Source organism: Apium graveolens, chromosome 9 (assembly GCF_009905375.1).
Source record: "Apium graveolens cultivar Ventura chromosome 9, ASM990537v1, whole genome shotgun sequence".
In the NCBI taxonomy this organism is placed as follows: Eukaryota; Viridiplantae; Streptophyta; class Magnoliopsida; order Apiales; family Apiaceae; genus Apium; species Apium graveolens.
Genome location: NC_133655.1, coordinates 278,079,476 through 278,103,029, shown reverse-complemented (window position 1 = coordinate 278,103,029; position 23,554 = coordinate 278,079,476). Strand labels below are relative to the sequence as shown.

Below are 23,554 nucleotides of genomic sequence, written 5' to 3'. Positions count from 1 at the left end.
GCATATCATTTTTATAGAAAAGGTAATTTATATATTACAATTTGAATTTGTGGGGAAGAAAAAGTTTATTAAGTATTATATATGCCAAGAAAAAGAGACGGAACACTTATTTTAAAGAATAACCACATTTGATTATTAAATTAAAGTTAAACAAAAAATTACATTCAAATTTATAGGCAAGATAATAAATATTTAGAAGTCAGTCTTATTTAGAATTTGTTTAATTAAATTAATAGGAAAGATAATAAATATTTAGAAGTCAATCCTATTTAGAATATATTTAAACAAATTTTACTTTTTTCTCATCTAACTTAAATCGTAATTTCCTATTTAAATTTGAAGTTCAGACCTATTATATAACGGAGTATATATATTCGAATTAATACTGAAGATAATAAATCTTTAGAAGTCAATCTTATTCATTTAAACCCATTTTACCTTTATTCATCTAATTTAAATCTTAAATTCCTATTTAAAATTTAAATTCAAACCTATTATATGAAGGAGTATTATGGATATATATAGGGGCTGCTCTAATAGAAACCAGTTTTAGAATGGAAACTATAAATAAATATTTTTTTAAAAAAAATACTTCGAAATATATCATATATGGTATGCAAATCGATCATCGAGAGATGTAGAATAATACAGTGAAATCGGATTTTAAAAAAATTACGGTTTGACGGGAAAAATCAAATTAAAAACGGAGGGAAAAAACTGAAAATTGGGTGTGGGAGAGTGCACATTAGTTGGGTGTGGTGCTTTTAGGGGACCATTAGATTATATTAATCTAATGGCTTAGATTAGTTTCTAATTTCTATTTTAATTTTAGTTTTTATTTGTTCATGTGCCTATATATATATATATATATAGTAAAACTTCATGGAGTACCCTCTTATATATAGAATCGTGAAGAACCATTATTTAAAAAATATAATATATATATATAATTTATTTTATTTTTTATCATATATTGTTATAAATTTTAATTATCAAGTTAAAAATCAAAATTACACAATTTTTAATTTAAAAAATCATTGAAATTATTAAAAAAGTTTAAATTGATTCTATAGCAGAATCACAGTAGAATCACACTTATTAAACATTATTCCACTGTATAATCAAATTTAAAATCAAGTAATTTTATCAAATTTCAATTGTTAAATTTTTTATTATATTTATTATTCTAGATTAGTATCGAAATTTATATTTTTTACAATAAAATTTTACAATTTGTGATGAGATTCTATATATATATATAAAGTAAACCTCATTGAGCTCTAATATGTATCTTATTTATCTATTTTTCTTGAACTTCTCTATTTTTTATAAATTTTAAAAATTAAACTTTCTCTGTATTTTAGGTACTTATAAAAGACAAAAGCTGTAAGAATTATAAAACTTATCAAATTATATAACTAATTGATCATAAATAAAATTATAATCAAATTCTCTTACTATTTGACTATGTCTATAATTTTATATAAAGCTATTATTCGCACATCAGGTTAAATACATTAGCATATTTGATTTCTTAGATTATTTTTTTGCAGTTTTTTTTTATAAATAGCGTATAAGAAATTTGTGGTGTTGTTAGAGTTTATATGTGTATAGGTTGAATTTTTAGTGTAAGTCATAACTGTCTTTTTTTTCAAATCAAAATCGTTCAAACCGATTTTCACGGTATCATGGCTGATCAATAATTCTCTAAATCGCCCGAAATACTCCATATCATTTTTATAGGAAAGATGATTTTTATAAAACAATTTGAATTTGTCGGGGAGAAAGAGTTTATAAAGTATTATAGATGCCAAGAGAAATAGTTGGAACACTTATTTTTAAGAATAATCACCTTTAATTATTAAATTAAATTTACACAAAATTTTAAAGACTTAATATAATTAAAATTTTAACTTTTTTTCTAGAATTTCTCTTATTTAATTATTAAAAATTATGTTTTCTTTCCAAATTCCCAAATTTTAGGTAGAGAAATAATTAGGTTACATATTCAAAATAAAAAAGGTAAAATAAAAAAAAATTATACCAAAATCTGTAAATAAAACTTAGTTTAACATGATAGAAATAGATTCAAAATAGTTATAAAAAGTGCATTTACGGATGTTGAGGTGTAGTTTTTTGTGTGCAATTACGTAAATATATATGATTTTTAATTATTTCAGAATACATCAGATAATGGCAATGACGTAAATATACTAAAAGGACAATGGCTTAAATTGTGTTGATTCATGTATTGTACGTTTAATATTTTTTTATCGTAGCTAACCCGCAGCCGTTACCGTTCGGGTGCGCATTGGATAAATCTTATGGGCTCACACAATAGCCTGCAAACCACGTGAACCAAGTTAAACCGCATTTAAGCGACAGACTCTGACTCAGACATAATCATAAATTCTCCTCCCGTAGAATTCAAACATGTGACCAAGAGGATAGTTATCCCCTTTAACTAACTGAGCCAACCCTTGCGGGCCGTTTAGTATATTTTCAAACTTACTTCTCGGGAATTGGTCTAGTTTCTAGGCACAAATGTGTCTAGGGCTACCCTATAATCAACACGAGAAAAGGAAAAGAAGATGAGAGAAAAAAAGAAAGAAAAATAATATTATGAAGGAGCCAATATCATCAAAGCATACTAAGGGTGTATATCAGAGTTCCAACCAAAATCACCAGAAAAATTATATGAGTGTTTCAACCAAAATCAGCTGAAAAGTTGTTTGAAAGTCCCAACCAAAATCATCAGAAAAAAATTTTTCAACCAAAATCAAGTACGCATGAGAAATCCAACCAAATCGAAGAAAAAAAAAAGAATAATCATGATTTAAACTCAAAATCATCCAAGAAAAAAAAAATAATCGATTTGAATAAGAATACAAAACGAAACAATAATTATAACACATGTTTTAAACTCAACATATGAAATCCAGCCCGATATAACTCATCATCAACATATCCCTGATCGAATCATAGTTCTTAATATCATGATGAAGTATAGAGGGAAGAGAGAAAAAAAGAGTTTTATTATAATATAATTTGTTCTCAATTACAATGGAAATGAGACTTATATAGCCAACAACCAAATATAATAAAAAAAATACTTTAATAAAAAAATTATTATAATATTGAAATTATTCAATAATATGATATCATTACTGATTGTACGTGGACAAAGATTCATCAAGTTGAGCCAGCATTATACTATTGTATTGTTTTTTTCGAGCAACGGTTGAAAATGAGCCTTTCCTCTCGAAAAGTATAATTGGGAAATTAATAATTGGCCCAATTTTTACACAGCTGTTTCTGATGATGGATTTTGCTAGAAGAAAACATAATATATCAAGAACATTATTTTTATGCAGATCAGTGATGGTGGTTGCCTTTTTTAAGTTGAATTTGTTCATGATGAATAATAAGAATAAAGCCTCCGGGCATGAATCGGTCTATATATAATGTGACATTATTTTGGTGACCATATTTCTTGGGGAAAGGATTATATTTATAGGAGCGAAGTTAGTAAAGTTGTATATTTAGAAAAAGGGAAGTTTGAAAATTTATTGTTTCTTTACCAAATTATTAAATCGTTTTCGTGTTATAAATCATCACAAGAAAATAATAATGTTTATTAATGGTTTTGATTGATTAAGTAAAAAAATCTTAAAAAACATGTAAAAGAAGACAATTATTTAAATAAAATTTATTCCAACAAAAATTAGAATTGACAAAACCTAATGACTCGATAAAACAAACTAGTACATATCCATAACTGTCTGTGCTTCCTTAAACAACTAAAACCAAATCAAAGATGAATCTTAAATCTTAGACCATGAATCTTGAATGCCATACTTCTTCATCACCCAAATCTCACGCACATCATCTCTGATAGTTAACTCAAGGCAAAGACAACCGTCTAATGATTTAAAATATGACCAACAGCAGTTCTTAAAGCAGGATGGCGTTTCAATCACCTGAAACTTCTCTTCTTCTGCATCAAAAGCATGTATGACTGCGTTGCAGCTGTTGAGCCAATGACACATTCCGTTCACTAACACCGGCTGGTCCTGTCCCGAATACTGTGGTAGTTCTCCGATACTCTTCCACGTGCTGGTCCCAATTGTTTGCACATATGCTTCTACTGGTCCAGTTATGTGCTTAGGATGAAACACCAACAACTTCAACTGATTGGTTTTTTGAGCCCAGATCAATGCACCTGTCTCCGAAGCTACATTACCATCATCATTCATCATAGCTTTTTGTACAGCTATGTGTTGGCCGGTTATAGGATTATACATGTGGTACCACGATTCGAATAATTTGTAAATTTCAGGATCACTCGAAGACCATCGACGGCTAAAAGCTAGTATCCAACCAGTATCCTGACACTGAAACATATCCAAGAAGACTATAGACGATATGCCAAAAACTTGTCTTAGGTCGATATCATAAATCACCTTTTTGGGTACCGAAACTTCAGAAGGATTACTGACTCTATCTGCATCATGCTGCGCCACCTCAACACCGTTGTTTCTTTTGAGCATTACTTGGAGAGGAGGTTTTCGTTTCAAGAAGTATTCGTGTGGAAAATAGGGTTGATAGATTAAATTGGCCCAGTCTTTGCATACGCAGCTGCATCTGATAATGGATTTTGGTGGAAGAAAGCGTAAAATATCAAGAAATTTTTCATGCAGATCAGCAATGGTGGTTGATCTCTTCATGATTTTGTTTCAAAGTGGTTACTTCAGATAACAAGTAGAAGAGTCTCAGATGTTAGTTTTGGGTGTGGATCGGTCTATATATAGATGTTGATAATGGAATAAAAACATGATTCGATTAATAAAAGGAATCCTAGCTCGTTTCTGAACTTCTTTTCTCTACCAAATTTTTAAATCCTTCTGGTATTCTGAATCATCATCATTCAAAAATAGTATATGCATGCTCCGCTTGTCTGAGTCAAGTGCTAAACTTTTCCAAATAAACTAAAACATATGCTCTGATCAGAAATTGATCCGAAAGTTTTCGACTGAGCAGGACTTCTTACCAGATATATAAACCCCAAAGCAGGGAGGTTGAACACTGCAAGATCAAGCCATTACAGCTCTGTTTCTCTGTACATCAAATCTGTAGCGACCCCGATATCATCTTCAAATCATCGATATTGCCCATCTCGAGGTAACAACACTTCCCTTTCTCGCGCAACAACTCTTCTGTTCATAAATTCTTCATGTTAACAAAATTCCAGAAAACAAAAAATGTCATACTTCTTCTGCTCAGATTAACAAAAGGGAGATGATTTGAGTTCACTTTTTATGCCGCATTAACTCTTTTGGTTGTAGATTATGAATGCCATCAACAGTTTTAGAGAAGGTTCAATTAGGGTAATGGACATGTCTCACAAATTTGCAGTTTTTGTAAAGCATAATCCTATGTACACGGTGGTGTAATCAGAACTATCTCTAGAAATAAATTTTTTGTCTTAAAAATTATCACATTCTAACTTCTCCGAAAACGCACATAAATTTCATTTTTCCTCGTAAACTACTCAAATAAGGTCCAAATGCCCCAGTAAAACGCACATAAATTTCATTTTTCCTCGTTCTTCATGCATGCTTCGATAATTCCAAATGGATTCTTCCATATCGAAAGGATTTAGGAAAATTGAAATAAAAGTGTGTCCAGAAAAGATGCAAGAGGACAGAAGGACCATAATTCCTTGCTCATTTAACAAAACAAGAGGCGGATGATTTGAGTCCTAAGGAGAGGTAGAGGTGCATATTGTATTGGCACCTAAATTTATGTAATGCCTAACAAACTATAGGATTGCAATATGTGTATATATAGAGAGAAAAAACTCTGATCTTGCAGGGATCAGATAGTTCTAATTTACCAACAGTTAACTTTAAACATAAAAAATCTGTCCAACATTCAACAGACTCTCATGGGGAACATTAAATATTACACTATTCTCCCTACATATCTTCCTTAAGAAGGCATATATGTAGTCTATAGCTATCTTTTTATGGAACCTGGCATCCCTCCTTGCTCTTATCACAGTGTTTCCGAGTATGTGGACGACCCCAGCATCTCTACATGCAGTGAGAAACTCTGTTTCATCGACTTCTGTATGACTGCTCACTTGTCCCGATGACATGCCAGTGTGATTTGCATTGGCTGGAACAATGGAGTCCATTGTAGAAATTGTGGAGTCAACATAGGACATATTCGTATTATCTTCCAACATCATGTCTCTTGACTGCTGGGTTTGTTGGCCATATAAGCTATACTCTTCAGAATCAGAACATCCTTCCATCATAGACTCTAGCCGAACAAACATAAAGAGGTTATCAAAGAGCTTTTTCTCAAAATCATCATCTTTCTTGTGCAGGTCTTTGTAGCCATATCTTGCGACACAGCGAAACATGTGAAAATTTTTGGGTCCAATGCGTTTAACAAGAAACCTTTCATCTTCAGGTACTGTGTAAACTGGGAGGTATTTCACACAGACAAAAACAACTACAGAATGAATAGCGGGCAAGTTCGTGATGAAATGTGAAAAAATACGAGGTACCCCACTTGCCAACTCTGTGTACACAAGTCCCACCCCAGGGACACGGACCAGTCCTAAACTGGGGCCGAGGCCAAGGATCCATCCCAAGGAGACCTTACTGTGCATCTCGAATTCATAACGTTTCACAGTACCATAATGCCAGATATACATGACTACGAGAAAGGCCGCTGCAATAACAAGCGGAACCCAACCACCCTGATCAACCTTGAAAAGTACAGCTGAGAAGTAGGTACACTCCACCAGTAGGGACAAAACTGTGAAAATCAGGACTATAATCCAGTGGCAGCGCCATACTAATAGCATGATTAAAGTCATGAGCAACGTGGTGGCCAGCATGACTATAACAACTGCCGTCCCTGTTCACAAAGCAGATATGAATCAAGACATTATTAGTTGTTGGTAGAAATATATTATGTGAGGGTTAAATATCAAAGTTATCACTCAACTGAACGCCATATATCAGTTTAATCATCAAAGTTAACGGGGTATCATTTGAATCACTAAATTCATAAAAAATATCATAAATATACCTCAAAATATGTGCTCGAAAATTAAAATTTATTTTATGGAGTTCTATATATTTTTCTCGAATCCTATTACAACCAAATGAAAATGTATGAATTCTAGTATTTTCTATAATATTATAAGATTTTTTAAAATTTATCTACTATTTATTTTTAATTTTGTAGTCATTTGCTTTATTTAAATAAAAATAATTAGTAGATAAATTTTTAAAAATCTCAAAAAGTCATCTAAAATACTATGAATTCATAACTTTTCATTTGGTTGTAATAAGATTTAAAAAAAATGTTTAGAACTCCATAAAATAAAATTTAATTCTCGAGCACATATTTTGAGTTATCTATTTGATATTTATTATTACTTTAGTGATCCAAATGATACCCCGTTAAGTTTGATGATTAAACCGATATATGACCTTCAGTTGAATGACCACTTTGATATTTAACCCTATTATGTGAGTGTAGCAATTGTTTTTAAAGAAGAAGTTCGAAACGTTGCATCCAAGAGAAATAATTAAATGTGTACAACCCAATTCAACCGGCTTAAAGCACAAATTCAACCAACTTGAAGCACCAATTCAACCGACAAAAGCAATAATCAGAATCCAAGAAGGTACAAAATTGTTTCTGATAAAAGGGACAAACAAATAACAACACAAAATATACGTAGGAACTAATAATGTATATACATGTATATTGCGATTATTTATATACTAAAGGGCTTATTTGGATCGAGAGTTGGGAGGGTTTAGGTTGGGGTGGGAAGGATCAAAAATCTGAAAACCATGTTCGGGATAAATATTTAGAGTGAAGGGTTGGATTTGTTGGGTTACAAAACGGTTGGAGTTTAGTTATTGAGGACATCTAGAGAACCAAAATTCTAGACTTATCAAGAGTAGATCATTAAGATGAAAAGAAACATATTATATACATTAGGCTAGATAAGGAACAGATGCACTCACCGTAGGCATTACCAATTTGACTTTGATTTCGAAATCCAGCAGTAACAGCAATGCAAAGAAGCATAAGGATCCAATTAATATCTGGAATATATATTTGCCCAAGAAATTTCTTTGATGTATGTACAACCTTGACTCTGGGGAAACAGCCAAGTGCAAGGGCCTGCTTGACTATTGAGAAAGTAGCCGAGATGGTTGCCTGACTTGCAACGATAGCAGCTAAAGTAGCAACAATAAACATAGGCCAGTACATGGTGCCTGCATATTCAGAATTTCTGTCAGATTCATCATAGATATGGTCCGATTTGCTCAATTTAATAATCAAGAGTTTTATCGATATGATGGATACTTGTTTAATTGTTTAATTAGGTCAAAAAAATTAACAGTAAACTGTGGTTAGTTGGAAAACTTATGCATTATGTAAATTTACTTCTGAATCGTATTGTCAACAGACATTATTATGATCAGTCTATACCACATTCAGAAAGATCACATTCAGAAAATTCACGTATGAATAAATATTATGAAAATGAACATCATAATGAACCTGGAATGGAACGATAGAATGCATCTTGTACATGTTCCTTGTTCTTCATGAGGTAGGCTGCTTGGCCAGAATACGCTAATAAAAGACAAGGAAAAACAACTACTGTGAAAGCAAGTTGTATAGCTGAAACTGGAAAGTGGGCCAAGTCGGCAAAAAGCGCCTCCGTCCCTGCATAGGAAGAATCCATTATGATATCATCAGCTTCAATATACACACACGCACACACACAAACACACATCTGAATCTGTGATCTATTTCTTATCATACAGCTTGGGAAAGAATATCTATCAGATTTCTATGTTAATAAGAGCAACAACACTAAATAAAAATTTTAGTAAGCAAGAAAAACACCTGTGATGCTAAGCATGATCCCTCCGAGAGAGGTCCAAGAACGTTTTCCACCTCTTCTAAAGTAATGATATATGTAAACAGGGGAGATGGCTCTCACAATTTTCGTGTCATATTTCAGTATATTGAACATTCCAATGCCTCCAATCATAATAAACCAGAGCAATACAATTGGGGCAAATATAAACCCAACTTTATCTGTCCCATAATGTTGCATGCTAAACAAACCAACTAGTATGATAACAGCTACAATGACAACCACATCTGCAATTAACACAAGAAGATAATCCGTTGCTCTAATGGAATGAGGCTAGCAATTTTTAACACACTTGGGTGGGAAAATAAAGTTCTAGTGGGAGTAAAATTTGTAAATATAGATTTATATGTTTGGCATTGGTACCATTACTCATCTTCGGATGGTCCACCTTGATTCCTCCAGAAGCTGAAAGAACTGAGAGAAGTTGAACATTTTATGAGCATATTATAGTAGAACTGAATAATGTAACTATACTTAGACACTAAAAATTCAAGCTACAAATTAATAGAAATTACAAGACTGGAAGTAGACAAAATTTAGAAGGTATATTTATTAAGATTATTAAATAGCTCTAAAGCATAAAGATCTCTCTTTCCAAAACGCAGATAAAGAAAATTAAAGAAAATACATACCTGAAATAGCGGGAGTAAGAATCCCATCACCAATCACCATGCAAGTTCCAACAAGGACAAGCATAAGAAGACTATTTCTTCTGAATCCATTCGCTTCCAACCATTTCTTGGTTTTTGCAGCAAATGAATTTTCATGAAAAATGCTACGACTATAAGTTGTCAACTCCTCATCAGTCCGATGTTGGTTTGGAACTGTATTAACTTTTGCATGCCGACGGAGCAATGAGTAAAGAGCAAAAGTGCCACCTGCACAACGAAGAATCAATCTGACGGTAAAATGTCTAATTAACGAAATTAATAGGGGACAACTAGTTGGAAAGTGGGTTTAGGTGAAAGCACTTGACTTTTTTTGTTGGTACAATGAAAGTCCTCCCACCCCATAAATTTATTACTCTCAACTCCTAAAGATAATGTTGTGAAATTTAATGATTTGTGATTGGAGAAACTATGCTTTTTTCCTGACACTCAATATTTAAATTGCTTATAATCTCTTCAGTATGCAGTATGTTCTTTGTCTAGTTCGTTTAGCACAAGCTCGTCAGCAATAAATATAACATACTGAAGAAAAAGGCAAACACTTGTGTTTTCTTATCAAACCAGCATAATCTTCCACTCAAATATCTAGAAACATGAGGCAGTGCTCACTGCACTGGCAGATGATGACAAGAACCTTTTAGCAATTTCCAGAAAGAAAAAAAATTCTCTTTTTTTCTTCTTTCGTGGTGTTGGGAAGGAGAGGGGGATTTAATATTTGCATAGCATAATAAATCAGCACAAAGGTTAAGCGACATAGGAGATAACAGTCTAAAAACCTTTTGCTCTTCCAGGTATCCTAGCTCAATCAAGGCAAAAGGCGAATACATCAGTTTTACTTTTGGTTCTGCTATTCATTTGTATATCAAATTCTTCGCAAGCAATAAAGTATCAATAGGTTCTGCTATTTAAAATCGGTACCTTGGCCATTGTCATTCGCTCGGCACACAATGAATACATACTTCAACAGTGGGATGAGTGTGAGGGAGTATATAATTAATGACAGTGCTCCGATAACCTCCTCAGTGTCATTGATTCCGTCAGGAAAAGTATTGTAAAACACATATAAGGGAGACGTTCCCAAGTCCCCATAAACCACTCCAAGACTCTGGAATGCAAGTCGCAAAAGCAATATAGCCGAAAATTTCTGCATTCAAAAAGATCAAAAAAATAAGATTCTGACGAGTGATCACTAAACCTTTATGCCAAATCAGGCGCGCATACAGAAAACAAATTCTTCATTTCGCATATCATAAAGACACAGTCAAATAGCCCATAATGTCGGGGAATAATGAATATTACAGACTAACAGTGAAATACAAAACTAAGCAAGAAAAAAGAAAATACACGAAAATCAACCAAGACAACAATGATAACATGGTCCCTAGATTGTATATTGGTATATCATTTATTCACTCGATAAACATCGATAAATTAGAGCCTCAAACAAGAAATTCAATTCAAACCTGGACAGCACAGGCAAAGAGGAAATCTGAAAAAAAAAAAGATGACAGCCACCATTATTCAGAACCTACATCTAATCATTAATGCCACAACACTAAATACTTGATCAAAAAAACCAACCCTTTACATGTTACATTCACAGTTGCCCTGTCAAAAAAGACCAGCAAGTAGCAAAGTAGTGGCTTTGCCAGAAGCAAGATCAAGAAGTACAGCAAGAGATAACTCAATACACATGGGGGGAGGAGGGAGGGGGAGAGAGAGAGAGAGAGAGAGAGAGAGAGAGAGAGAGAGAGAGAGAGGGAGGGAGGGAGGGAGGGGGAGAGAGAGAGAGAGAGAGAGAGAGAGAGAGAGAGAGAGAGAGAGAGAGAGAGAGAGAGATTGCAGAGAGAGAGAGTCACAGCTTACTTTCTCTCTATACATATTCTTAATTCTTCCAGCCTCCTCATCCATAGGCTGATCAAGCTTCTGCTCCAAATCCCACATACTCCCTTTAGTTCCATTCTCACCACTATCTTCTCCACTTGCCATTCAAACTCACCAACTCATACACAAATCACAACCCAAAATCAACAACCCCAACTCCAACCCAAAAAAGCCTCAATTCCCACAATTCAACCCAAAATCAAGAACCACTCAAAAACTCAACTTTGAACACAAAAAGGCCTCAAATTTCCACAATTCAACACAAAATCAAGAACCTCTAGACACACAAATATGTCATAAGAAATCAGTACTTATCCCACAAGAAGAAAACAAAACAAAACAAAGAGACGGGCTCAATTTTGATATTATCACTTGGTGGGGTCATTACTACTCAATCAAGTGCAGCCACATAATAACAAATATATATATATTTTATATACAGCCCAGATGAAAATTTCATAGGCCTAACATCATAAAATGGTCAAATTTTAATAACAACCTGGAAAAAGACTATTCATGAATCAAACCCAACTCCCATTCTTGGTGTAAAATTATAGAATTCTATAGTTATGAAACAAAAGGAACAAACTTTATGAGTTTTGAAGACAGAAATAGAGAAATTTATACTTACACTATACTTGTATCATTGTATGTAATGGAGAAATGATAATAAATGGGGGTTTTGCAATCAAGCACACAGCTTTAGATACTCCCTTAAATTTAAAATATTGCTTGTGCACCGATGTGTCGACATTTCTATTAACTATAGAATAAATGTGAAAAAATCAATTTTCGATAAATTGTTTAAGATCGTTTAAAAAAATTACTCGATTTTATATATTTTTGATAGATTATTTGATATTTAAAAAAATTATTTAATAAATCGTAAATCGGTATCTAAATTGAATAATCCTGATTTTTGAAATTTATAACCAGGAATGAAATACAAAAATATTTTTCTTTACGATTTTTAAACTATTTTTCTGATTTTATTTCCTTACATCTATTAAATTGGGATAATATTTAGTATTTTTTAAATATCTAATTTTGTTTTAACGAAAACTTCTATTGAAGATTTTATATTATCAGTTATCCATTTAGGATTTCTAATAAAATAAGAAGGACGTTTTGGACTTAAAAAAATTATATGATATTCCAAGTACCATATATATAGAGTTAAATTGTATAAAAAGAAAATTTTGAAGTGTTGATACGTTCTTAAGCTAAATATAGGGTGGGGTAGCAATAATATTGAATTGTTTGTTAGTGAAAAAACTTGACGACACGTTTTGATTATACTGGCGGGTCGTTAGAATTAAATATTCTAAGAATATGCTCCTACATCACTCGAGTTTAGGAGAGTTCTATCTTCAAATTAAAAAATGATTACGGTTAAAATTTGTTTCTTATCGTCTCAGATTTTAGTTTTAATTATTGCTCACTACGAAATTTCTGAAAATAAAAATTCAAATTATAAAATATTTAAGTCATTGTAAGAATAAATACTCAAATTATAAGATATTTAAGCTTGATTATTAAGAAAAGGAGTATTTATCATCACGTACTTAACAATAATTTGTTAAGTAAATCTTAAGCAGCAAATAGTTTTTATACCGTTGGATGAAATAATGGAGGATCATAATTTAGGAGGGAAAAGTTTTGTAAATTGTCGACACAAAGTGCGGTACCTAGTGTTCAAATAAGATTTGATCGCCCACGTCTTTATATTTATAGTTAAACTTCGATTAAATAATAATTGATATACTAATAATTTTGTTAAAATAATATTTTTTCCGGTACCAATATAATGGATAAAATGTAATTTTACTCTCGGAAAAGTAATAAACTCGCTAAAATAATATTTTTTTTCTTGGTCCCGATCATATTACTTTAAAGAGGTTTAACTGTATTTCATATATTTACTATATAAATCTCGTTTCTTTTATTTTGGTGTTAATTACTACTCTTTATGTCATATTCAATTGTATACAAAAAAAAATCAATACTCGACACATATTTTAAATTGAATAAAAATTATATTTTTATAATTTATTTTTGAATTTTTCTTTTTTTAATAAACTTTAGACAACAATTTTTTATTCAGAAGAAAAAAAATTAAAAACTCTTTGCGGAACTGAGCCTTAAAATGTCTGTGATGAGCAATCATTCCCCAATTTATACTAACTAGTGGGGCTAAGGGAGTATATAATTATTTATTCCATCACATTTATTGATTAACATGAGTATTCGACACTCGTTTTAAAATATGTATAATATAGTTATGTAACTTATATTTATAATTTTATATTTTTAAATAAAAATAAAATATTACTTTTTATTCAGAAGACTAAAAATTTAAAAACAAGTCTCAAATTATACTTTATATTCACAATGCCAAAAAATTTCTCATAAACCTAAACAAATAATCTGAACACAGGGAATACTAAATAATACTTTCTCTCATCATTTCCATACACTTTTATTTTGAAGGTCTCTCTCAATTATATACTTAAAATTTTATAATATAAAAATTTACTACACACTCAAGTCCAATATCTTTCTCTATAACACTCATTTTATATAATTATATATTGATATAATTCATCACACCTCCTTCTTCACCCTTTCTACCCATCTTCAACTCTATCTTCATCCTCTATTTTCATCCATACAACATTTTTTCCATTTGTTTTTAACTTTCTTTCAATAAATATCGGATTTTGTTCAAAATTTTGGTTTTTTTTCGTTTCGTTTAATTGAATTGTTATTTATGTGTTTGATTGTCTCGCTTTGTGCCATGTGTCTCGTTTTATGCAATGTGTTAAAATGGATTTCATAGTGTATTGGGAGATCTGGATATCTCGCATCAACAACACTTTCGGCAGGTTTATAGTTGATGTCCGGCAGGTAGATAGCTGGGGTGCTTTTGAAATGGTAGTGAAAATCGCATGTGTTCACCTCTCACAAAATATTTTTGTTCATAACACGAGGGCCCTCTCAGTTTTTGCAATCGAGTCCTCTGAACATTGTACTATCCATGTAATTAATGTGAGGGTCAATTGTGAAAGTACTGTTTTCGGTGGAAATGCAGGCTGGATCGCTTGAGAAACTATTATCTTCATTTTTAATTTTCAGAATATTTTTATTCAATCAGTTAAACAATCCGGAAATAAATAGGTTAATTATTTAGTTCGTCTATTTATTTTTCAATCTGGTTGAATGATCAATTGGGAGTTCATGAAACCCCCAATTGATCATGCAACTAATTGGGGGTTTCATGTTATTAATGAAATCTGCTATAAATTTGATAAAAAAAAAAGAACGAGGGATTAATTAGTGTGAAATTATAGGGCAGGGGATTAATTAGTGTGAGAGTATGTACCCGTGGGTTCGTTTATAGATCGGATCTTCTTTTTTGTCGTATCAGATTAGATAACTGTTTAGAAACGAACATGATGTTAGTAATATGACAAAGATAATTGTATTTTCTATAGCATTTCTGCAGCGATTAGATTCAACATGTTCTTACATGTTATTGAAGGTAACAAGATGAATAATAAAGACACCCTAGACTGCACACTGAAAATACACGGCTCCGGTGTTTAATATACTTTAGTATATGTACTTAAAGTAGGTGTGAATTTTAAATATCTTTTACACATGGAACGCAGGTTTTTCTTATTAAATTTATATTTATTAATTTAGTAAGTCGCGTTTCGCAACGTATTTCTTTCGCCACATACTTCTAAAACAATGTTCATCTTTTTTCTTTTTTATATTTTTATATGATATTGGTTATTCAGAAATTATGAATAATAAATAAATAAAATCAAAATATTTAAAAAGTCATTGTCTCGTTAAATATTTTTATTCTAATGAGCCGCTCTCTCTTTATCCACAGATTATCCAAAAATTATATTATGCATTAGTCAATAATCAATGTAATATTTTTTATTTAGTTTTATAAATATTTGAAAAAATTGCAAAAATAGATTGAAACGATATTAGAACCGCCACATCGCCGCCCTCGACTTCTCATTTACTTAAGTATATAATATGATGATATAATGATTTAAAAAATATTGAAAAAACATATTTATAAATACTTGTCTTTGTAGTATTTTATAGGTTAGAAATTAAAAAGAAAATTTTTAGAAAAATATTATATATTAGTTTAATTTTAGGAGAAAGAGGAAAATGTTATTTAAAATAAATTTAAAAAAATATCAATATAGTAAGTTATTTTAAATAAAAAGAAGAACTTTTAGGAGAATATTATGATAGTAAACTAATTTCAAAAATTTTAATGAAATACTTTGTAGAAATTTTAGGAAAATATTACGAATGATGATAATATATTTAGTAGAATATAAGGTAATTGTAATTTTTAATATTTATTAACTCAAAAATCAAGAAAATTAAAAACATATAATGAGACGAATTGAGAGACGCCATCTAAACGTTTCGGCCTTCTCCTTTATATAAGTATATCGATTAATTTTAGGTTTTATTAAACAAGAAAAAAATGCAAATATGTTTCGTAGCCCATTCATCAACATATTTTTCAAATATCATGTATATTGTTCCTAAGAGAAATTTAGTTATAACACCCGATGACTATCGTACTAAAATAATTGAATATTTTTTTATTCCCGAACCGGAAGCTGTTGTCATAATCGTGATTATGGTGGTGCGGCTGTAGTATCGTAGCTGAAAATGTATAGTGTTTGAGCCGAATTAGCAAAAATATTATGTACTAATGGTTGAGAAAGTCCTCCTGGATTTGTCCAAGAATACTCGGAAAATGAACAGTATAGTTACATGTGTCAATTTGCATAGAAAGTGAAAATCCGAACCTCTTTTCAATACCTACATACCCTATATAGAAGAATTAACGTTAGTTCTCTAACATTGGACTCATATCCTTATACGATAAGCCAAAACCAGATTTCATAACCCACCCAACTATTTCCGAGATGGATTTCAAGTGTTTCTGCATAGCCGGACACCTAAAATCCAATTAACTCATAAATTATAATAATTATCTATGAATTCATGTAATTCAAGTAATCATCATGTAAATATAAATAATTATTACATTTAGAGTAATCGGTTTCCTTTTAAAAGTCATTCCTTAAAGATATTATTAATTTATTCTCCTTTATTTTAGAACATATAAGCCTTATCAAATAACTATACGGAGTTACGCAGGAGCATCTTGTATCTTATGAGCCTGATTAATTATTGACATACTTCTATCACCTCTCAATGCCAGTTTCTCTTGAAACATAACTTGCATTTATTATAATCATATTCATTTGCCAATCATTAGGTGACTGAGACCAAACTTATTATGCTGACGAATAGGGTATCAAAAAATTAACCTTTTATGGACACATATTTTAATATAAATGAAGGATCGAATGAAAAAAAGTAAAAAAAAAATGTATTAAATAAATTTTACAGGCACATATTTTATATTTTTATTCTAAAAAACCACAGAGAAAAGAAGAAGATATCTTATACTTCTTTCTATTTATTATCGGATACAAAAATAATTGCTTGAAACTTTATAAATTTTAGGACCATTCTGGCCCTATGAAAAACTCCATGTAAGCACCCAAGGTTCACACGACACATGAAATCCCACCTTATGAATTTCAAGTTCCCGTCAAAACCTCAATATATTCCAAATATTCGTTTTTATAGGTCCTATGCATATCAAAATTATTCCCAACCGATGTTAGCTGAGCCCGTATAAAATTTTAGTTCCAATATATATCAATATTTTTGACAAAATCATGATTATCATTGCAATTTAATATATATTAGAAGCACTTGAAATAGTTACCTATATATCACAAAATGAATTAAATATGTTTGGTATATCTTACTATGTATTCGTACCCATTTTTAAAGGGTCCACAATGCATTACTTTATAATAACTTTTAATGTTTATTTCACTAATATTATTCGGAAGGGGAGAGTTAACATATTTTTAAGGAACAATAACGGTTTGGATAGGGTATTATAAAATTCAAATTTAAATCTTAATACTTTCGGGTTATTCAAATTTAAATTCGTCAGGTTTTTAATTTGGTCAGGATTTTTTTTTTACTATTCAAAATTACGAATAATATAAAAAAATTAATATTATTGTCATTTAAACACCTTTAAATTTTATATAATGACTAAAAATAATAAGATTAAACTAATATATAACAAACGCATTACATTACACAAATTGACATGATGAATAAAATCTAAAATATATTAATAAAATAATATTTAGTATTCAATCACAAATGAATCTTTTCTTTAATTATATATATAATAAATTTTAAATAATAAAATTTGAGATAAAAAATGAGTTATAATATACTAAATAAGTGTTAACATTAATCTATTACTATTCAAATAATAAAATAAAAATATATAAAGTATATATCTTAAGTCTAAACTATTATATAATAAAATATGTAAGTGTTATATATTATTTATGTTTCAAATTTCTATCAGGTTTTAGTTTTGAATTTAATTTTGAATCAGCTGTTGACTCGATATTATTGATATTCAAATATAAATTCAAAATTTTCAAATTCGTTCAATCCAAAATTTCGAGTTTTCAATAAATATCCATCGAGATGAGATTAATTTGTTGTCCCTATTTTTTCCCCAAACATGGAGGATTAAGGGCCTGTTTACTTCACCATTTTTTTGAAAAACTTTTATGTGAAAACTGGAATAATAGGAAATATATTCCTGTTGAGTATTTTTCCAAAAAAGAAATAGAAAACTAGAAAACACGGTTTTGCAGATTATAACTACATTTCTTCTACGATCAGAGAAGCATCTAATTAGGTTAATGCCACCCCTGGTGTTCTCAACGACCTCTGTTGGCTTTATATACATTACTGCAATTTTTGCTTGCTTAGCTTTTGAAGCTTCCTGCCAGTCACGTTTCTGTTTCATACTGATCTCCACTACTGTTGCTGGGTTGATAACTTTATCTTCCCAAACTTTATGATTTCTTGCAAACCAGATGCCCCATAGAATCATAGCAACATTCTCTTTCTCCTCAGTATTACATGTAGCCATTTTCTCTAGTAACCAGTCAGGGGCATATTTCACCTCTTGCATAACATAATTTAACCTCGCTTTCTGCCAATATTCCATAGCAAAAGGGCAGTCAAAGAAGATATGTAATAGATGTTCGACATCGTTAGAGCACATTGGGCAAATAATAGGAATATCTACTCCTCGACTTCGAAGTCTATTTCTTACTGGAACACTATTATTACAAAATCTCCAGTTGAAAGTTCTAACCTTACGAGGAATCTGTAGTTTCCATAGAGAGTTCCAGCCTCGATCATTCGAACTAAATGAAGCATCATGGTTCTGTGAAAGCTAAAATTGGTAGCCAGTTTTTACAGTATATTGTCCTGTACTTGAGTTATGCCAATCTATTTTATCTTTAACACCTGTCAGTTGGATTCTTGTCTGAAGAACATGTTGAACGTCATCATCATGAAAGTCTTACACTACCTTATGCACGTCCCATTCTTTTGCACCATGACGGAATTAATTACTGACACTTTCATTTCTGATTCCATTCAGAGGCCCATCTTCTACACAGAAATCTGGTTTACCCTTCAGCCAAGGGTCTCTAAACGCTGCAATATTTTTACCATCCCCAAGGATCCATCTAAATCCCTTATTCAGATTCTCCTTCGCCTCCCAAATACCATGTCAAATAAAACTAGCTCCAACACCCTTTGCAGCCTGAAGAATGTATTTATCCTGAAAGTAACTTGCTCGAAATAATCGAGTCACTAGAGAATTTGGATGTTGACAGAAGTTCCAGATATGCTTGCCTAGAAGAGCAACATTGAACCCATGCAGATCACGAAATCCAAGACCCCCCTACATTTAGCAGTCGCCATTTTGCTCCAGGAATGCCAATTCAGGCCTTTATTGTTGCTGTCATTGGACCCCCACCAGTAACTATTCATCATTATCTCCATTTCGGAGCAGAGAGATTTAGCTAACATGAAGCATGACATGCTAAACGCAAAGATTGATTGAGCCACATTTTTCACCATAACCGTTTTGCCTGCCTTTGACATATTTTTGTGCTGCCAATCCTGAACTTTACGCCAAACTCTCTCCTTGACAAAATTAAACGCAGCTTTTCTAGATCTTTCAATTAGAGATGGCAACCCCAGATATTTCCCTCCTTCGATAGAATTAGTAACCTCTAAGATATTCATGATTTCTTCTTGCTTATCTCTCCTCACATTTGCTGAGAAAAAGATCCCTAACTTCTGGAAGTTAACTGCTTGCCCCGAATCCAACTCATATATTTTCAGAATGTCTTTCACTATTACTGCTTCTTACACTGAGGCCTTGAAGAATAAGAAATTGTCGTCTGCAAAGAGTAAGTGAGTAACACTAGGAGCTGCTGAATTTACTTGACAACCTGTGATTTGACCCTCTTCCTCCGCTAATGTCATTTTATGAGATAGTTCCTCCATACAAAATAGGAATATGTAAGGAGAAAGGGGGTCTCCTTGCCTTAAACCTCATTTTGGGAAAATCGGACCTACCTCCTTCCAATTAAAGTTAATCATGTAGCTTACTGATGAAACACACAGCATAATCCATTTGACCCATTACTCATTAAACCCCATTACTAGCATGTGCTTCTTAAGAAATTTCCAATCAACTATGTCATACGCATTGGAGATGTCTAATTTCAAAGCAACTTCTCCTTCATGCCCTCTGTTCTTTCTTTTCATGAAATGTAAGAGATCGAAAGCCACCAAAATATTGTCTGAAATATTTCGACCAGGGACAAATGCAGATTGATGTTCTGAAATTATACCTGGAAGGATCTCCTTTAGTCTGTTAGCCAACACCTTGGCCATTATCTTGTAAAGGACATTGCAGAGAGCTATTGGCCGTAAATCTGTCATACGTTCCACATTTTCTTTTTTTGGAATCAGGACAAGAACTGTATCATACATAGAAGAAGGGAATTTCCCGTCCATAAGCCATTTAGAGCAACTGTTGAAGATTTCTTTACCCGACAAATTCCAAAAGTGTTGAAAAAAGGCTGGACTAAACCCACCCAGACCCGCCGATTTGTCAGGATGCATCTGCTTGACTGCTTTCGTGAATTCTTCAAAAGTTAATGTGGATGTAAGCTTCTCATTTTGAGTTTCAGTAATTACTCTTCTCATTTGAGCCCCTTCCTGAACTTGAACATTAGAGTTGCCAGCAAAAATACTTTCAAAATACTCAACCGCTAGTCTGCTCATCCCATCATGATCATCTATGGTTTCCCCTCTATCATTAAGTAAGTGATGCGCATGGTTTAATTTCTTTCTTCTTGAGGCTGCTGCATGAAAGAATTTGGTATTTGTGTCTCCTTCAGTTATCCAGTGAGCCTCGGCTCTTTGTTTCCAATAGATTTCCTCCTGGTACAAAAACTCTTCCAATTTATCTTTTTCTGCAAAATATAGTTGAATCCCAATATCGTCACTTCTATTCTCCAGAGTGTCAAGAACCTCCTTCTGCTTTTTCACTTTATCTCTAAATTTATGAAAGAAATTTCTTCCCCATTTCGCCATGAAAGAAGCAGTTGACAACAGCTTAGGCAGGACATGAATTGCAGGGATAACTCTCCAAAAGTCTGAAACTTCTTTTTTAAATTCAGGTTCATTCAACCATGTATTTTTTAAAACGAAATCTGAAATTCTTCCTAGAAAAATCAGCACATACTGTATCAAGAAGGATCAGATCATGATCCGATTTGATAGAATGATTAACTGCAAGCTTGCTTAAAAGAAATTTCCTCCACCATAGAGTGTTTGCAAATGCTCTATCCAATCTCTCTCTTACCCAGTTTGGACCTTCTACCTTTTTCCCAAGTAAACTCCCCACCAGTTAGCTGAATTTCATCAAGATCACAGTCTTCTATAGCATTTCTGAAACCGTCTAAAAGATTTTGAGGGTGAGGGTGAGTACCAGCTTTGTCTGATGTGTACAACATGGGATGCTGATGTTTTCTGCTAGCCTCCTTAAACATACTCCAAGCTTCATGCCTGCGAGATCTCTTTGGAAGACCATAGTAACAAGTTAATCTCCATGCTACATTCGAGTTTTCAATCACTTGAACATTAATGTAGTTATTGGTCGACTCAACAACTTGACAGTCTACAGAACGCTTCCACATAACTGCTAAACCTCCTCCTCTACCAACTCGACTAACTGCATCCGAGTTCTCAAAACCAAGCTTAATCGCAATCTCCAGCATATCTTTACCTTCCGTCACAGTCTCTGAAATAAATACAAAACTAGGGTTGTGGGACTTTATCAAGTCCTTTAAGATACGAATTGCACGAGGTGACCCCATTCCTCGGTAATTCCAACTTAGGATTTTCATAATGACTGGCTAGCTTGCGCAGCAAGCTTAGCCAATAGTGTGTTTTCAGTTACTGCATAATCCATTTCATAAAACGCAGTGACCAGTTTAGACTTGTCAACTTCCTTAGAATCCGTACTTTGAAAGACCCCTTCCACGTCCATTGCATTACGAGATGTTGATCCACTTCTTCTACGCTTTCGATCCTCTATTTCTAGCCCATTTTCCTCTTCATCAACCAGCCCATCAGTTAAGTCTAGATAAGTGGATGGCCCGGTTCTGGGCTCATCATATAATCTATTATTAATCATGATAAGTTTGTTATGATTCTCCCCGCCATCAGTCCTATAATCACTCCCTTTAGTTAGCACCAGATCTCTCCTTCCTTAATTTTTGACCGGATTATGCGGGATATTATTTGACCTCCCAAATTTCGCCGTCCAATCCGCGTCTCCCTCCTCTCGCAACCACTTGCTTCCACTCTGCCCTATCCCCCGCCGTGCCGGAGCTCTCAGCCAGACACCCAATCCTTAGCCCCCCCGTCACCTATATTATCAATGGACATTCTGCAGAATCTTTCAGTATGAGTTACTAAACCACATGCAAGGCAGAAGTCTCCTAATCTTTCGTATTTGCATGTCACCACAAACTCAGAACCATTCTTTCTTTTTTATTTTCTTCTTTCTTTTCAGGGGTCTCCGCACGTCCAATCGAATTTTAATCCTCATACATTCTCTCCAAATGCCGCTATTATTCTTAGGATCATATTCAATGAATATACCAAAGAAATTACCTAGTTGCAGCCCCACTGCTTCAGACATGAAACCAGTTGGAAGGTCATGAATTTGAATCCATATATTCAAGCACCAAAGAGGCACTTTCAAAGGTTCTTCTCCCGGGGGAATTTCTTCCAACAGCAGCATTGCATTGTCAAAGTTCCAAGAGCCTCCATTCATTACCCAGTTTTTGTCTTCTCCATGGAAGAACTGAAACAAGTAGATTCCCGTTTCAAGTTTTTTAATATTGATTCCCATAGTGGGTTTCCATACATATGTGATCTTTGATTTCATGGCTTTAGTGTTAACATATTTTTAAGGAACAATAACGGTTTAGATAGGGTATTATAAAATTCAAATCTAAATCTTAATATTTTCGGGTTATTCAAATTTAAATTCGTCAGTTTTTGAATTTGGTCGGGATTTTTTTTCGACTATTCAAAATTACAAATAATATAAAAAAATTTAATATTATTGTTACATTTAAACAAACGCATTACATTACGCAAATTGACATGATGAATAAAATCTAAAATATATTAATAAAATAATATTTAGTATTCAATCACAAATGAATCTTTTCTTTAATTATATATATAATACATTTTAAATAATAAAATTTGAGAAAAAAATGAGTTATAATATACTAAATAAGTGTTAACATTAATCTATTACTATTCAAATAATAAAATAAATATATATAAATTATATATCTTAAGTCTAAAATATTATATAATAAAATATGTAAGTGTTATATATTATTTATGTATCAAATTTCTATCAGGTTTCAGGTTTGAATTGAATTTTGAA

The 23,554-nt window shown here is 32.2% G+C and overlaps 1 protein-coding gene across 1 annotated transcript; it reads right to left on the bottom strand.

The window, feature by feature from the left end:
• Positions 1-5,847: 5,847 nt before the first annotated feature.
• On the bottom strand, positions 5,848-11,999 carry LOC141682923 (potassium transporter 11-like). The gene is made up of 8 exons (XM_074487608.1): positions 11,524-11,999; positions 10,576-10,801; positions 9,622-9,867; positions 9,353-9,403; positions 8,956-9,216; positions 8,605-8,772; positions 8,061-8,315; positions 5,848-6,933 (listed from the first exon to the last, which is right to left on the bottom strand). Exons 1-8 carry the CDS (start codon positions 11,644-11,646, stop codon positions 5,909-5,911), a joined length of 2,355 nt encoding a protein of 784 aa, XP_074343709.1. The 5' UTR covers positions 11,647-11,999; the 3' UTR covers positions 5,848-5,908.
• Between the last annotated feature and the right edge of the window lie 11,555 nt (positions 12,000-23,554).

What these genes read in the sequence shown, in the direction of transcription:
- LOC141682923 (XM_074487608.1), bottom strand. Translation starts at nt 11,646, where the DNA reads ATGGCAAGTGGAGAAGATAGTGGTGAGAATGGAACTAAAGGGAGTATG. An exon ending in CCATCCGAAGATGAGTAATG is followed by an intron (nt 9,217 to 9,352) that starts GTACCAATGCCA and finishes TGTTAATTGCAG; the next exon opens with ATGTGGTTGTCATTGTAGCT. An exon ending in GATCATGCTTAGCATCACAG is followed by an intron (nt 8,773 to 8,955) that starts GTGTTTTTCTTG and finishes CTTCCTATGCAG; the next exon opens with GGACGGAGGCGCTTTTTGCC.